The sequence below is a fragment of the Stigmatopora argus genome, chromosome 21, assembly GCF_051989625.1.
Source record: "Stigmatopora argus isolate UIUO_Sarg chromosome 21, RoL_Sarg_1.0, whole genome shotgun sequence".
Taxonomy (NCBI): Eukaryota; Metazoa; Chordata; class Actinopteri; order Syngnathiformes; family Syngnathidae; genus Stigmatopora; species Stigmatopora argus.
This window is the reverse complement of record NC_135407.1, coordinates 3,227,035-3,242,518: the sequence shown is the minus strand read 5'-3', so window position 1 is coordinate 3,242,518 and position 15,484 is coordinate 3,227,035. Positions and strand designations below refer to the sequence as shown.

At 41.0% G+C, this 15,484-nt stretch overlaps 4 protein-coding genes across 7 annotated transcripts; 2 read left to right on the top strand and 2 right to left on the bottom strand.

The window, feature by feature from the left end:
- The first annotated feature begins 147 nt into the window (after window positions 1-147).
- On the top strand, window positions 148-7,071 carry necab1 (N-terminal EF-hand calcium binding protein 1). The gene is made up of 13 exons (XM_077591346.1): window positions 148-341; window positions 594-618; window positions 1,585-1,693; window positions 1,805-1,830; window positions 1,983-2,080; window positions 2,914-3,050; window positions 3,886-4,007; window positions 4,084-4,160; window positions 4,278-4,325; window positions 4,400-4,512; window positions 5,196-5,273; window positions 5,708-5,799; window positions 5,994-7,071. Exons 1-13 carry the CDS (start codon window positions 252-254, stop codon window positions 6,020-6,022), a joined length of 1,044 nt encoding a protein of 347 aa, XP_077447472.1. The 5' UTR covers window positions 148-251; the 3' UTR covers window positions 6,023-7,071.
- Window positions 5,702-13,789, bottom strand: pip4p2 (phosphatidylinositol-4,5-bisphosphate 4-phosphatase 2). 3 transcript variants are annotated; one of them, XR_013297962.1, is made up of 14 exons: window positions 13,652-13,789; window positions 13,337-13,530; window positions 12,641-13,049; window positions 11,648-11,824; window positions 11,179-11,240; window positions 10,663-10,904; window positions 9,680-9,828; window positions 9,509-9,615; window positions 8,807-8,930; window positions 8,635-8,687; window positions 8,330-8,420; window positions 6,848-8,211; window positions 6,729-6,775; window positions 5,702-5,796 (listed from the first exon to the last, which is right to left on the bottom strand). XR_013297962.1 is itself a non-coding variant. In XM_077591342.1 (11 exons), the coding sequence occupies exons 5-11, from the start codon at window positions 10,754-10,756 to the stop codon at window positions 8,068-8,070; spliced, it is 762 nt and encodes a 253-aa protein (XP_077447468.1). In that variant the 5' UTR covers window positions 10,757-10,904; window positions 11,179-11,240; window positions 11,648-11,824; window positions 12,641-13,049; window positions 13,337-13,497; the 3' UTR covers window positions 6,798-8,067. The 3 variants fall into 3 exon arrangements, 1 of the variants encoding a protein (XP_077447468.1); XR_013297961.1 differs by lacking the exon at window positions 13,652-13,789 and having other exon boundaries at window positions 12,641-12,887; window positions 12,957-13,049; window positions 13,337-13,497; XM_077591342.1 differs by lacking the exons at window positions 5,702-5,796; window positions 6,729-6,775; window positions 13,652-13,789 and having other exon boundaries at window positions 6,798-8,211; window positions 13,337-13,497.
- LOC144067522 (uncharacterized) lies at window positions 10,875-13,167 on the top strand. 2 transcript variants are annotated; one of them, XM_077591343.1, is made up of 3 exons: window positions 10,875-10,951; window positions 11,758-11,874; window positions 12,606-13,167. In XM_077591343.1, the coding sequence occupies exon 3, from the start codon at window positions 12,615-12,617 to the stop codon at window positions 13,098-13,100; it is 486 nt and encodes a 161-aa protein (XP_077447469.1). In that variant the 5' UTR covers window positions 10,875-10,951; window positions 11,758-11,874; window positions 12,606-12,614; the 3' UTR covers window positions 13,101-13,167. The 2 variants fall into 2 exon arrangements, with proteins under 2 accessions (XP_077447469.1, XP_077447470.1); XM_077591344.1 differs by lacking the exon at window positions 10,875-10,951 and having other exon boundaries at window positions 11,664-11,874.
- On the bottom strand, window positions 13,590-15,249 carry chrac1 (chromatin accessibility complex subunit 1). Its single transcript, XM_077591345.1, has 3 exons — window positions 15,014-15,249; window positions 14,326-14,452; window positions 13,590-13,988 (listed from the first exon to the last, which is right to left on the bottom strand). The coding sequence occupies exons 1-3, from the start codon at window positions 15,164-15,166 to the stop codon at window positions 13,900-13,902; spliced, it is 369 nt and encodes a 122-aa protein (XP_077447471.1). The 5' UTR covers window positions 15,167-15,249; the 3' UTR covers window positions 13,590-13,899.
- Between the last annotated feature and the right edge of the window lie 235 nt (window positions 15,250-15,484).

Below are 15,484 nucleotides of genomic sequence, written 5' to 3'. Positions count from 1 at the left end.
AGTAGCAACAAGCTGCCCTTTTTGGATTAAGCTAGCATGAACCAACCGATTTTTAAACGCGCAACTACCAAAATAAGAGAAAACACCATGTTTAATACGCTCCTTTGCACCGAAATTCACTCAAACAGGAAGTAGTTAGGACTGGTTTCCGGTACCTTGACTGCTTGCTGGCGAAGAGCAAAGCACATTCACTCATTCATTGGCATTCCTGCGCACTTTTCAAGAGGACGGAAACAATATTTGATATTTTTATGATGGATATTTCGGAAGAAGTGGCAACATTATGCGAAGAATCCGACATCCCGATGGAGCTTAAAAAAGGAATGTCCATTTTTATTGATGTAAGTATATTAATGTTCAATTATTATCTTGGATATAAAAAGAGAAGTTATTTAAGGGAAAAATATATATTTTTAAATATCATTTATAGTTATTAATTACATCCAGATAAAGGAATGTTTCCGTGCCATTGACGACGATAGAGGTCCATCAGAGTGCTCCCAGCCCTCCCAATAAAATTGGACGTTTATCGCCGTCAATGGCAAAATAGTGCTTAAAAATCAACTACGATTTATTTCTTTTGTTTTTTCCAGATTTTACGGCGAGCGGATAAAAACGGTAAATATTTCAAAGTTTTATTTTTCTTGTCGTGACGACGGAAGAAAAAAAAATTATGTCGGCGACGTTTCAACGCCGATTCCCTGCTGATGAACGGTTTCCATGGAGACAGTGGCATGACCGGAGAGCAGAAATGGAGTTTGTAATAAAGAGATTATAAACAACAACAATTGGGGAGAAAAATACACCTAATATAGTCAACCAAAAATTCAAATTAATCTCATTAACAATAAAAGAAAGAGGAATGATTAGCCCCTCAATGCGTGAATTTACAGGAACAAAATATAGAAAGGCTTGGAGCAGTTATAAGTACATAAAATAGTATTAACAAAAGAATACTAAACAAATGTAATGTCATTAAATCATTAAAAATTAAAAAGAGATACAAGGGTTAGGGGTCATTCATATTTACTAGACCTAGGGGCAATTTAGAGTGTTCAACCAGCTAGTCTAGCATGTTTTTGGGATGTGGGAAGACACCAGAGTACCCAGAGAAAACCCATGCAAGCCCAGGGAGAACATGCAAACGCCACACAGTGAGGTCCGCACCTGGGGTCGAACCCTCGATCTCAGAACTGTGAGGCTGACGCACTAACCGCTCACCACCTGTCCATCTATATATTTTTAATCAAATAAAAAAAAAAATGGACTAAGGACATTTGGGGTATTTTTAACCCTCACCACACTTAATGGCATTCTAAAATTGGCATTCTTTGGGAATACGTGTTAATTATTACCGACAGAGGTGTGAAAAATACTCTTAGTTAGATTAGAACAATATAATCACTTATCTTTTATTTATACAGATCAGCCAAATCACAAGCACCAATGCATTTACTCAACTTGACGATAAAACAGTGCTCGCGCGCATATATTCTTCATCTTCTGCGCAAAATGACGACGGTTACGGTGCTTTTTCAAGGAATTGCAGCCGTTTTTGGAGCGGATTTCTTTCTTGATCTACAGACGACGGAAAACTGTCCTTTGACGAGTTCAAGGCCTACTTTTCCGATGGCGTCCTGACGCCGGAAGAGCTCCGGGAGCTCTTCCACGCCATCGACACGCATCACACAGAGTGAGTCTCCGTCAAATTCAGAAAAAAATGCACAAAAATATGTGTCACTTAAAGGGTAAAAAAAATAAACTTGAATTTGACTGTTATATTTTCTTTTTGTCTATGCCCCAGCAACGTGGACACGGATGAACTGTGCGGTAAGGTGACGCTGATTTTGTTTTCTAAACCGATGCTATTTCTGACCGCCACCTGCAGCCGTTTTGTCATGTTTGTGGATGTCACAGCATCTTTCTATGTGTGTGTGTGTGTGTGTGTGTGTGTGTGTGACGGGGTGTGTTTTATGTTTAAGAGTACTTCTCGCAGCATCTCGGGGAGTACAAGAATGTTTTGGCAGCATTGGAAGACCTCAACGTTTCCATTCTCAAGGCCATGGATAAGACAAAAAAGGTGGGAGAGCTTCAAATTAAATAAATAGACTTCCAGTCAAAATAGATTGGATGTCTATTGCCGTCAATGGCGGCGGCCAACAAATTAAAATGTCACAAAGACCCCGTCCAGCCATACCCTACTCTCTTCCGGCTTCGGCCGGACATTTTTGGTTCATCTATAGTGGCTAAGTTAACAAACGCGGCTAGCATTTTGAAGTCCAATGTCTCTTATCCCTTTTTGACCTTTGTGCGAATGAAACTAAAAGTGCCACTGGGCTGTTTAAAAGCGTCCCGATTTCTGGCGCGTCCGAACAAAAGCCAGCGCGGCGGGAGGTGGCGTGCGCCGGACAAGCGCTGACCTTTTGAGCTTTGCCGCCCGCTGAGCGCCGGCTGTTCGCTCCAGAACGTGCGTGCGTTACGTTTGAGAATAGCGGCACAGAACGTTACAGAAGCATTTTTTTTTAACCAAAACAGGACTATTTTACTTATTGTTAAAACACATTGGCTTAGCTCGTGCGTTAATCCCTTATGCTAGCAGTGGATACGGGTTCTAGGTAGCCTGCTTTTGCCAGTTTCCATGACTAGCATTGATGTTTGTGGCGGTTTTCTGTGGGGATTATATGGGTTGCTATTTTCAATTGCCTTGCATGAATTGCTCACGCACGGTTGTCAGGGAGAGCCAATTGAAAGGGATATTTGAGGCCGATTGCTGGTACTACTATATTATCTGCTGGGCAAAATGTGCATTAGCGTGCACGGCTCCAATGAGTTGACAATTGACGGTAAGTCGACATGCTGTCCTCCCTCGCTCTTATTCTTTTTTTTTTTGCTAATTATTGTTTTGGGCGACAGGATTATCAAGAGTCCACCCACCTGGAGCAGTTCGTGACCCGCTTCTTGCTGAAAGAGACGACCAATCAGCTGAAGTCGCTGCAGAGCTCGTTGGAGTGCGCTATGGAGACCACTGCCGAGCAGACGCGACGGGAAAAGTCAGGGGGGAAAAAAATCATACATCACACATTTTTTCACCATTTTTTTCATTTTTGTTTTAAGAAAAACAATACGGAGGACAAGTGGTCGTGGATTCAATTTCTAGTCCGGACCTTCCTGTGTGGAGTTTGCATGTTCGTCCTGGGCTTGCGTGGGTTTTCTAGGGGTACTCCGGTTTTCTCCCACATCCCCAAAAATTGCATTCTAGGCTAGCTGTTTGAACACTCTAAATTGCCCTGTGTGTGAGTGTGAATTTGTTGTGCCGTGATTGGCTGGGGGTTGCCCTGCCTGGTAACCAAAATTAGCTGGGATAGGCTCCAGCACCCCTCACGATCCTTGTGAGGATAAGCACAAGTCATGTTTAAGTGTGAATCAGTTATCATTTCGATTCATGTTAATAAATATATACGAGGGGTTGCCATGACGTTTTTCTGGCCGTCACTCTTCGTCTCAGAAGTGGCGCCAATACCCACTCGGCAAAAAAAAAAAAAGAAAAAAGACTGTGTACTTGTGAGAAGATGTTAGTGGCTGGAAAGTGCTTTTCGCGGTCACGTTGAGACGTGTGAAAATTCCACACTGAAAACCTCTCGTTGCCCTTTGCTTTAAAACAAACAAACAAAAATCCCCGAGGGGTCTCAGAGTCTTGCCTCGGGGCGGCTAAGACGGCGTGGGCGGACACAGGCGCGCTTAAGCACCTCCGCCTACGTCAATGCTGTTGAATGTCACTTGTCACTGGTTCATAAATTTGCATCTAATTAGTCAATGACATGACAGACACATTGATTTAGCTTGAGCCATTAGTTAACAAATGAAAGCCAAAATGTGTCATTCTAGACAAGGTCCAGCCAAACCTGAAGTTCTGTCCATCCAGTGGTCGGGCCGCCGCTCCAATCGAAGACTCCAGAGGAACAACAGCCTGTCCCCCAGCAACGCCATCTTGAGTCTCGTCAACTCAGGTCCACCTGCCGAAAAAAGATCGGTCACTGAAATATCCAAAACCAACCCCCCCCCCAAAAAAACGTTGGCTGGCAGGCACGTATGACGAGGAGAACCACTGGACGGTCCAGGTCAACAGACTCCAGAAGCTGATCGACCGCCTGGAACAGAAGGTTCCTCCGAGTTCCGCTCTTTAAATGAGTTCACCGCCGATCGGTCGGGACCGGTCCGACCGGTCCCGACGGATCGGACGTCTGTCGCCGTCAACCAACGCGGCGTCCTTTCGCCAGGAGATCCGCCTGGAGCCCCTGGAAGACGAGGTCCCCGAGAGCAAGCTGGTGAGCGCCGTCGCCGTGTTTTGGCCCACGACTGCGATAATGAGCGGTCGCCGTGGCGACGCCGTCTCGGCCAGCACGTCCTGATCGTGCAGAGGCAGCTGTCCGTGCTGGAGGACGAGTTGGAGGACTTTCGAGTGGCGCTCAGACTCTACGTGGACTCGGCGCTCACTCAGACCGGATGTCTACAGTAAGTATGGGCTTGACCCATAATAATTCCTATTATTATTATTATTTCAAAGGCTATTAATCAGCAATTTAAAGAATTCATCAGTAAACCAGTAACTGATGACCAATTTTTTTTTCTCCATTGTTTTGTGTTGTTTTAATACTCATTTGTTTACATTTATTTAAAAGAAACTGAAACCTTTTTAAATACAAAAAAATAGAGCGGTCACCGATTTGCTTGTTCGCATGCTGTCGCTTCGCGTTTAGGCAAAAGGCAGCACCCCGCCCCAAGCCGGCGCTGACATTTGACACACGAGAAAGACATGACGCAACCGTACTTCACTCTTCTAGTGCCAATCCAGTGGCGTCCATTCAATTTCTTGCCAATGGATTGATCACGGGTCGACGTCCAATCCATTTGAAGGGTAATCGGACGAGAAATTCGCTCGTTAATGTTAACACACTGCTAGGAACGTTGACCCTACCAACATGGCCGCCCTGAGGCCCTGTTGGCAGGGGCGAGGACAGGTCGTCTGCCATGTTTTATAATTCATTTATCACTACCAAATGTTCAATCTAGTTGAAGTGGGAGGGATGGCAGGGGACACCCTTCGCCACCTCAAATGGATTGGACATCCACAGCTGTCATTGGAAGACCATGAGCTAGGATGATGTTTGGGTCATTTTTTTTGTTTTTTTTCTTAGCATGTGCGTCCAGCGGGTGTCGAACGCGTGTGGTTTCGTCATCTACGAGTTTTGGGAACACAACAACGTGTGGAAGAAGTAAGTGGTCCAAGCTCCTCCTACTTTTGACTTGCTGTGAAATGGTGAGCATGTCAAAATAGGAAAATTTGGCATTCAAATGTGACTCTTAAACCATTTTATAGTTATTCCATTTAAACGCAACTGCTTTCTCAGCATCACAACCAGAATTGATGTTCATGATTAGTCGTGCTAGCTTGTACGGTCACCCAGCGACAACAAAATAGTAAGCTAATAGCTAGCATGCTATCTTTTTTAGATGTGAATTCATCGTCGGTTTGGAGATTTTTCGTTTCAATAGTGGCCGGACATCTTAGAAACGAAGACTAATTGGGTTTTTGTCACTTTTTTTGGTGTAAAAAATACGGTGTGCTATTATTTTAAAGTCACTTACTGTAGTACTTCAGGGCTTCTTTAACAGTAAGCATTTTGTTTGTGTCAACAACAACAAAAAGTCACCTGCAGAGTAACTCCAGCAAAACCTTCCAAAGGGCCAACGTGGACTTCCTGGAGACACCCGAGAACATCAGCACCATGCTCATACCTGGTAGTGAAAAAAACAACACATTTTATTGACTTTAAAAATGTATTTCACTATTTAATTGTCAGGTACAGTTTACTTTTTTCATCAATTCCACTCTAAATTTGTAGTTTGTTTTGTTGCTGTATTTTCTTCATGAAAATTATGAGATTGTATTTTTTCCATAATTGTAATTTCTAATATTTTTGTCTGTTTTTCAGCTTCTTGGTGGGTCCTCAACAACAACTGAGAGCAGCGAATAACTCACATTTGGCTAACGTATGAAGTCATAGCGATTAGAAGTGTGTGTTTCTTTACATAAGAATCAGTAGCTCAACAAAAGCCAGCGTGTGTGCGTGTGAAACCCTTAAAAAAGCAGCAATGACCTCTTTTTCCATTTGACGTGAGCCCATTGCATCTTGTCCTCGAGTTTCAGATTGTAGCAGCACATTTTACATCTTCAAATATTATAAAACTTCAACACAGCGATCCGTTTTTGTTTATTAAATTCACGCTGATCAAGATCAAAAGGTAAAATCATGTAAAATTCTAAAATTGTTGTGAATTGTCAAAGCTTACTTTCCCAAAAGGGTGGAATTGTGGCTATCTGGTGTTGGAATGTGGTACGGCATTTTCTTTTTTTTTCTTTTTTTACAGGTAGAAACATTAAAGTATTTGAAAATAACTTAACCTAAAACAAAAATTTAAAAAGGAAAAATATTTCACAACATGAAAGTTGTGTTAAAACGGAAATTTTGTAGAAAAAATACTACAATTAATAAACAAGTGACAGAAAGCAAAACTAAAATTAACATAAATACCAAAGTATTTGCAAACAGCAAATCAAAATTATCACAACAATATGTAAGAACTGCATAATTGTACAGAAGTGTCAAAAGTCTTGAAAATATTAAAACATTACTCCCTTGCAGTAAAAAAATAGATGTGTAACATACCGTAGTTGATGACAAAGATCAAATTCCTTTCGATTTGAATAAATAGACTGCAAAAAGAACCAAAAGATGCACATTTTTGTCATTTTATTGATAAATAATCATTTTGCAAAAGAACCAACCTTTGCCTTCCGCAATATTGTACAAAGACTTTTCTTTCAGCTTGCTTCGCCCACCATCTCCACATTCAAGAAAAGGCGCCCCCTAGTGGACTGGATGTGCATGAGCGCTACCTTAGATTACATTCTTAGAGAAAAGAGAACATGTTTGTGACGCAAAACAAATACAAGAAATCAATTATTGCTATTTTGCATTGACCCCTTGATTACCGAATTTACATAAAGCATTGGAGAATACATAGAAGTACATCAAATTTGTTGTAATTTATCTATCTGACCGCTAGGTGGCAGTGCTTTCAGCACTGCAAATAGTATTAAGACATAAGTTATTAGAGCTAAAAAGGTGAAAATGCTAAAATAAAATGAAAATAACTAAAAAATAATCAATCCCAATTTTAAAATGTTTTCACTAATTTCTAAAATGTTGATATTTTAAAAAGGTAGAATTTAGAAACCCTTTCAATGCCAAACAATGAACTAAATCGACAGCAAATGAAAAGCCTTTAAAAGCTCCTTGGAACAAAGGAACTCAAAATCTATTGGCTTTTCATAATAGTTTTTCAAAAGGATTTACCTAAATTTATTTGACTTTAGTTTTCTGTATTTTTTTTCTATTTTACAATGTTTTTATATACGTATTTCTCTTTTTTTTTATGATTCAATTGAATTCTCTAAATTTATTTTTAAAATATTATCACTACTTTCCTGTACCTATATATTTTCCAATGCTTTTTGATGGATATCAATGAAGTAGGGTTAGGGTTAGCCGTAATCTCGTAATACTGCGGGGCAAACGTTGGCACACGTCAAAAAGTAAAATACGGTAAACTGTCAGTGTACTGCTTCACGGTTACAACATCGCTGACGACTCCAAAACAAAATGGTCGACAACGGAGTTCAAAAGACAATTCCTGGCTTTTTTTTGTATAGTTAGAACAGTAAACGGCCACGCAGCTTCCATAGCTGGTCACTAGCTAGCAGCAAAACCGCCGAAAACGTGCGTTTAAATCATTAACTGCCATTGAGGGCCTCGCCATTCAAAAGGATCGGACGTTTGTCGTCGTCAATGGCAGTCGATGAGTTAAAATTAAACCTGTAGTGCAATGACTTTGTCTCCGTTTGGTCATTGGCGGAAAAACAATGCTTTTTTTAAAATGAGAAGAATCTGGTTTTTAGACAAACAGGAGGAAAAGGTCAATAGGTCATCTGGCGCCAGGGGTTTCTTAAGCAAAGCTGTTTTCCGGGTAGCTGACCTTGATGGCGCCCCAGTAACAGGCTCGCACCAGGCAGATGACCCCCACTAGGTAGGCCACCGCCCACGACACGTATGTGGCGTTGTAGCGACGGGCGAAGTCTCGGGTACCCACCTGCAGGCCCCCCGCCCAAAAAAGAAAGAGAATTGTGTGTTTTTTTGTTTTATAATATTGTTCCTCAATATTTAAGCCACAAAGAATGGACAACTTTATTGAAAAGGAAATGACTTACAGTTAACCCGACGCCGATGAAGACACAGATCATCCCGACGGTAATGTAAGCGCAACAGCGCCGCCTAGGGAGCGCACTGCCGACTGACGAGCTGAGGAAAAAAAAGGATAATATATATATTTTTTTTAAAACTCATGAACATTATGAGCTTTTTGGCAATGTCGGTCGGGTCACATGAGCGGCATTTGGGGTTTGCTCCATTGGAAACTTGAACGTAATCCTCACATGCCTCTCATGTGACGCCGCTCAAGGGACTGTGAGCATCACCTGACTACTTCAAGTCCACTAACATCTGAAATACTTACATTTTTTTGCAGTGAGGACACTTTGCTAACGTGTTGAAGCGAATCTCCATCCACTGAGAAAACACAGTGACACAAACTATTTTTGGATGGGTCTACAACACTAGTTTCCAGTTGTGGTTGTTTTTTTTTTATTAGTTTTTTGAATGAGTAGTGGGTAAGAAAGCTGATTTACCAGGAAGGTATTGCCGCAGTGCCCGCAGACGACACGCATGCCATCGGGCTGGACGGGGAGGGCCGGTTGGGCGGGCTGCTCCTCGGGGATAACCATCACCGGGCTCAGGTTGATGATGCGGCGGCTGTTGGGTGATAGGAAGTGTCACGTCTAGTAAATAGCAGGGTTGCCTGCTGTCATATTTCAAAAGGATTGGACATCTACTCATTGATGGGAGGGTGCATCTTAGCCAGAGGAAGAACAAACTTGATTCTTTAAATGTTCCTCTATTTAAAATAATCACTTAATTTGTATTAAAGGTGTATTAAGACTAGTTTCTTGAGCAATTAGGCTTTTTCTAATCAAATAAACTTTAATGTTAATATTTTATTTAACCATATAAAATTTGAGTAAATATTTATGGTTAATGTTAATTCATATTCATTCAGTTCCATACTGGTTATCCTCATAAGGGTTGTGTGGGGGTGCTGGAGCCTATCCCAGCTAACTAGGGGCACCAGGCAGGGAACACCCTGAATTGGTAGCCTGCCAATCACAGGGCACACGGAGACTGACAACCAATCACTCATAGTTAGGGCCAATTTAGAGGCGGAGAAGATGCAAACAAACCCCACACTGAAGGTTGGAATCCACCAGGGATTGAAATTTAACACAACGAATCGATCCACACGGTACAATGTTTCCGGTGGTTTTAGTACCAACCAGTTGGGTCGCGGGCATCCTATCCTCCTGGATGTGTCTTTGCAGATGAGCAGGCAGTTGCAAGGGCACCTCACATACTTTTTCCCTGTGGGTGGGTTCTTGATGGGCTATGATAAAGAGAGACAAGGTGATCGACGGACGGACGACTTTTGACGGACAGAGTGGACGTACGGTGGCCTCGTTGCAGAGCGTGCACTTGACCACGTGCTGGTGCAGCTTGCCGTCCAGCTGGATGAGCGACTGGCACACGCGGCAGTTGATGACGGGGACGCCGCCTGCGTCCGGGCTGGCGATGGCCGTGTACGGCGGAGGGAGTTCCGCTTCAGACAGAAACAAATAAACTCAATATTCATCCACATTTGTAGTCATTGGTACCCAATAATGTCATTAGCCCCAATCCCCCCCCCCCAAATTTGAATTACAAAGTTAAATGAAAAAAAATAACGCTTTGAATTTTTTATTTAAATAAAGTGAATTATTCCTTACTTAATGGGTTCATCTAAAACATGATCATTCTTTTACTTAATAAAATAATGTATCGGTTGATGGTATCTTTAGATCTAAAAATGGTCAGATTGTGCCATTGAAAATAATTTAGACGTCCATGGCAGTCAAAAGAAGCCCATGATCGGTCCATGTAAATCTATGTTAAGTGATTTTCAATCTCAGGGGAGGCTGTAACATGAGATGCCTGCAACCACATAGCAAATCTTTTTCTCCTCGCCCATGATTGCACATAATCTCAAAAATTAACTTGAACCTGGAAATCATTACATTATAAAGAAGAAAAAAACCAACATTTTAAGGTGTGCTTGAGTGTGACAATTTGATTTTCCTTTCATTTTAATTGGTTAAGATTTCCTGTTTTGAGATAAAAGCAGAGACTAAACAAATTAACATCATATGTCAAAACACAACAAACAAAAACGACAAAATAGTTTACAAATATCGCGATAGGAGGGTCGATTGTTCTATTTGAGGAAAGGATAGAAAAAAATGAATATGTTGCATTTCTACCAAAGACACCGAGTGAACCGAGCCTGTTTTGGAAGTGATGTAGCATTTCCGTTAAAATTGCAGGCCTCACGTCTCGTTAGTTAACCCAATTCCCACACCCATGGGGGCCCCTATTCGCTAGCTAGCACGCACTTTACCTCGGGGGCTGGGGTCGTGCAGGTAGGGCGGCGCGTTCTCCGAGGTGGGGGTGGACAGCAGCGGAGAACGCTCGTCCGTACCGTCGGAGGCCATCGTGGCACGGAGGCCGGAGTTGGCAAGCCCGTTCCGGCGTCTGCTGGCTGGGAGAGTCGCTCCGTTGGCTCGCTAGATTTCTCCTCCGGTCCGGCAGCGTCGGCGGGATGACGTCACGCTACGGTTTGGTGACAAAAAGGGGGAGGGGCTGGAGAAGCGCATGCGCGGACAGTCAGTAGGCGCAGTTGGAAAAAGGTACCGCCAGAGGGCACTGTGAAATGACTCGTTTCCAAAGGTTCTGTGGCTTAATAGATGTCAAATTTAAGGATAACCTGAGGAAACCCCAAATGCACTTTTGGTCATTTATTGAAGTTGTTTATAATTAATGTATTTTTACTTCTATTAACGAGTACTATATTAAAAAACTGAAAACAGACCCTCAGAAGTGATAGAAAATGTAAAGAAAAAATATATAATCTTACCGTTTCAGTGAATTGATAGGGTTGTGCTCCTCAGAGTTCCGATCCAATACATTGGCAATGTACTATGGTAAAAAAGAAAACAAAAACACACACAAATATTTTCATAATTTAGACATTATCACTCTTGCATGTTGCTATCCTATGACTTGACATGACAGCTTGCATAAAGTTCTCCCACAACAGTGTTTACTTGCTACTAAAAATTTGGAGTTATTCTCATGTAGATTTGTATTCTCGAACGACAGTAGTATTTGTAATTCACTTTCCCATTTTCAATGATTTGTGTCCAGGAATTTGGCGTTTCCATAAACACAGGTGCGGAGAAAAAAAAACCTCCCAAAAATGTTCTAATGAATGTTAAAGAAATTCAAGTGATTGACTAAAAGCCACTAAACACAAACCTTAAATTTACATGAGTAAAATAATCCATTTCTTGTCAATTCTCTCCTTTAGCATCCAGAAAACTTACTTGTGAGGTCTGCTCTTGATTAGTCGGACATTTGGGGGTGTTGCTAAAACGGCCTAGTAAACATGGAGCGCACATTTCAGACGACCACTCATTCTTTCCGATGACTTCAGGCACTCACGACCGACGAGCACGGCGGGACAGTCTCACGCCTCGCCCAAGCTTTCTTCAGAAGAAAAACTGCATTTTTCAGAAACAGCAAGAAACGACATTAAAGATTTGACAATAAGGTAAGTTTTGATGACAATATTGCAGCTTTAAATAGACGAGATGTGGTATTTCTCATGTTTTCCAGTACTGTGTGCTGCATGCAGTTTGAAGAATGACTGTACTTTATATCTTAAAACATACATATATATATACACACACATATATATATATATATATATATATATATATATATATATATATATATATATATATATATATATATATATATATATATATATATATATATATATATGTACATATGTGTATGTGTGTACATATGTGTATATGTATACATGTGTAAGTGTATATGTGTATGTATATATATATGTATATATATATATATATATATATACATACATATATACATATATAAATAGTATATATACACATATATACATATATATGTCAGGAATTTTTTTTTCATGGAAAATTATAATTTTGAAATTACTCAAAGTAAGTAATTCTTTTACACAAACTGCATTTAACAGCAATTGTATTAGTTTTTAAAAAATATATTTAAATTGTAAAGTTTGATTTTTTTTAAATTAAGTTTGATATAATCGAATTCCACGTCTTAATTATTTCAAGTCGTTAATTTTAAATGTATAAAAGAAGCATGATTAGACGCTTAATGATTGGATGTCTACCGCTGCCAATGGTAGGGAAAGATTTAAAGTGGTTTAAAAGCAAACTTCAATTTTCAAAATGGGACTATTTTGAGTTGAATCCAAGATATTAATGTGTGTTTTAGAGTTTGAAGATGTTGTGGGGGTCATTGAGTAGTACTTGGCTTTTCCTGGGTTTCTTGGCAACCTCCCCCTTTCAAGACGTCTTTGGAGACCAAGGCGACTGGACCGATGAGGGGTGGGGGTCCGGCGTGTCCCCCTTGTACAGCTTCCTGGCCGACGGTGCTGCGGATACGACGGCGAGGACCCCCGTGAACTGCACGCAACGCTTCCTCTTGCCTTCGCCCCACGTCTGTCAAGAGAACGAGGCCCGGCCGGAGGAGCTGGCCCGATCCCGACTACTGGCTCTGCAGAACAGGGCCGCCCTGGAGGCCGTGACCTCTTCTTGCGGCGTGGAGGAAGGCGGCCTCTCCTACCAGCTGCAGGCCAGGGAAGAGGTGCGAGGGGTGGTCTCGGACCACCTCAGCGTGGCTGAGTCCTTGGACACCATGGAGAAGGTCTTCGTCTCCCTGGAGGAGAAGAGGAGAGACGGGAAGGACAGGGAAATCCTTGCCAGGTGACACATTTCACATCTGATTTAGTAGATGTCCAATCAGTTTGAAGTAGGACGCTAAGCAGTCAATGAACAAAAAGTCAATTATGTGGCTCCTAGAAACGAAAAAATATATATTTTCAAATGAGTTCATCACTAGTCTGTTACATTTTAAGTGGCACTGTCATCCAATGAATGTATTATTGGACTCATTTTTGCTCAACGTCTAATTGATTTGAAATCTTCCATCGTTGTATTATTTACCATCACAATGTGTAGTATTAAGGAGCATCTGGCTCAAACGAGGGGGTCGGCGTTGGCCCGTGGTGCCCTGGCGTCCTCCCTGGAGAAGAGCCTGTCCGACCTGGAGGAGAATCTGCACCACATGGAACTCAGGCTCCACCAACTCAACCACCAGTGAACATCACAACATCCTGATTGTTATAAAACAGAGGAATCTATACGAAAAGAAAGTTGTTGTTTTTTTCATTAGAAATAACTTGCCAGAACCGTAATCTGAAATGATTCTGATTTAATAACCAAAAAAAATACAACTAGTACAGCTTTTCAAGTACTTACTACATGTGGAAAAATACTCCAAACAAGAAATTTCAAGTATTTCAGCTGTAAAGTGACGTGACTTTGAGCTGTTTTCAGTGCCAACGCGGGATTCTGACATCTATCGTTTTGCGTGCATCGACTCACGTGAGCGCCGACTTCGTGATACCGTGTCACTATTTTGTGCGGCTAAGTCAGTGCGACACGCAACAGTGCGGATGTTTGCAAAAGTTCATCACATCTATTCCAGATATGGTAGCCATTTTGTTTTACACGTCAGCTTCTTCTGCTTCTTCTTCTCGCATCTGCTCCAAAGACTTAAGGTAGTCGGACGCCAAGATTTTTTTGGGTAGGATGTCTGTGGAGGCAAAAAAACACATTCTCGCTATTGGTGAAACTCTTTCAGATTCTGCTGTTTTAGCTGATTTTTTGATAAATGGGTCAGGTTTTTTATCAGCAAATTTTCATGCTAGAATAAGCATAGCATGGTAAATATTCCAAAATTTATTTTTATTTGTGGATGGGATTTTTACCATTTTATTTACTATTTTGATCGCTGCCCGTCCCCCAGTCAAATTGAATTGAATGTCTATCGCTGTGAATGGTTGTGAATTAGACAAACAAAGTGGTATTTTAGTGACTAGAAATTGACAGTTTTACCTGTATTCTAGTGTTTTTTTAAGCTTATTTGTCACCTGTTAGAAACTGGAACGTTTCCACCTCCTCAGCAGCGTTGGCCAAGTCGCTGTATGATAAACTCTTACTTTCCTTCCCTTGTCCGTTGTTGAACGACGACAGCGCCAAGTGTTGAACAAACATCTCCTAAATAAATTTGAAATATAAAAACTTGTTTAACAACTAAGACAATATTACTCAGAAAACTAAAAACCGCCATTTCTGAGGTAATTGCTTGGAAAGCTTGGCTGTGCTGCTCAGTAACTTGTTGTACACTTACGAACAATTACTTGTTGTACAAGTTTAAATGACCTTCATTACCATAGTACGAACATGAGCATACCTGTAATAAGAGTACATAGTAGTCCAGGTATTTGTAGTAAAAAGAGAGGCAAGTACACAAACTTGTAGTGCCAGTAAGACATGTACACATACTTAGCAAAAGTCCACATTATATTTAGCACCAGTATATGCAAGTACGTACACGCAATTTACAAGTACTGTAGTACAAGTACGCGTATAGTAGCTTGTTCACTTGTTGTAATTTGTGGACTACAAGAATTTAAATTGTACAAAACAATTAACCAGGTAAACTTTAGTGTCTTTTTTCTTTGGGTGTTATACAGAGAGAAATATGTCAAACATGTGCTTCGTTCAATAAAATGAAACCATTTTAGCGGGAGCTAAAATTAGCATGTACGTATTTACCGTTGCTTTGGTGGTGAGGAAAAGCGCTTCCTGGTTAATATTCGACACGTCTGGGGAGCTCTTCATAATCAAGCGAACTCTGGAAATAGGCAAGGAAATGCCCTTTTTGTTGTCCGGCATGGGGTCGTCTTTATCTGCGATACTTTGAGACATTTCAGCACGGAAAGTTGAAAGGGGGAAAACTTTTCGTATGGGAACAAATGGAAACACTATACGTATTCTTCTTCGCCGCTTAATTTTTAATTTGTTATCTTTTTAGCGCCTCCTGTTGGAGGGCTGTACTACCGGTATGAAATACAACTCCATAATTCAAATTAGTGCCACAGACCGTTCGTGTGAGCAAAAAAATGCGTGTAAAATATAATTTGTTTAAAAAAGGTGTTCATAAAAAATGACTATAAAATTCGAGATAATTGTGTGATTCATGTGTTTTAAAACAACGGAAAGAATAATTTAGAGTAATAATAAATA

Excerpts from the sequence above, each read along its gene's own strand:
- necab1 (XM_077591346.1), top strand. The coding sequence starts at position 252 with ATGATGGATATTTCGGAAGAAGTGGCAACATTATGCGAAGAATCCGAC. Across the intron at positions 342-593 it reads GAATGTCCATTTTTATTGAT|ATTTTACGGCGAGCGGATAA; the intron begins GTAAGTATATTA and ends TGTTTTTTCCAG. Across the intron at positions 4,513-5,195 it reads ACTCAGACCGGATGTCTACA|CATGTGCGTCCAGCGGGTGT; the intron begins GTAAGTATGGGC and ends TTTTTTTCTTAG.
- pip4p2 (XM_077591342.1), bottom strand. The coding sequence starts at position 10,756 with ATGGCCTCCGACGGTACGGACGAGCGTTCTCCGCTGCTGTCCACCCCC. Across the intron at positions 8,688-8,806 it reads ACTGCGGCAATACCTTCCTG|TGGATGGAGATTCGCTTCAA; the intron begins GTAAATCAGCTT and ends GTGTTTTCTCAG. Across the intron at positions 8,212-8,329 it reads TCATCGGCGTCGGGTTAACT|GTGGGTACCCGAGACTTCGC; the intron begins GTAAGTCATTTC and ends GGGGGCCTGCAG.
- LOC144067522 (XM_077591343.1), top strand. The coding sequence starts at position 12,615 with ATGTTGTGGGGGTCATTGAGTAGTACTTGGCTTTTCCTGGGTTTCTTG.
- chrac1 (XM_077591345.1), bottom strand. The coding sequence starts at position 15,166 with ATGTCTCAAAGTATCGCAGATAAAGACGACCCCATGCCGGACAACAAA. Across the intron at positions 14,453-15,013 it reads TCCTCACCACCAAAGCAACG|GAGATGTTTGTTCAACACTT; the intron begins GTAAATACGTAC and ends AAATTTATTTAG. Across the intron at positions 13,989-14,325 it reads AACGTTCCAGTTTCTAACAG|ACATCCTACCCAAAAAAATC; the intron begins GTGACAAATAAG and ends TTGCCTCCACAG.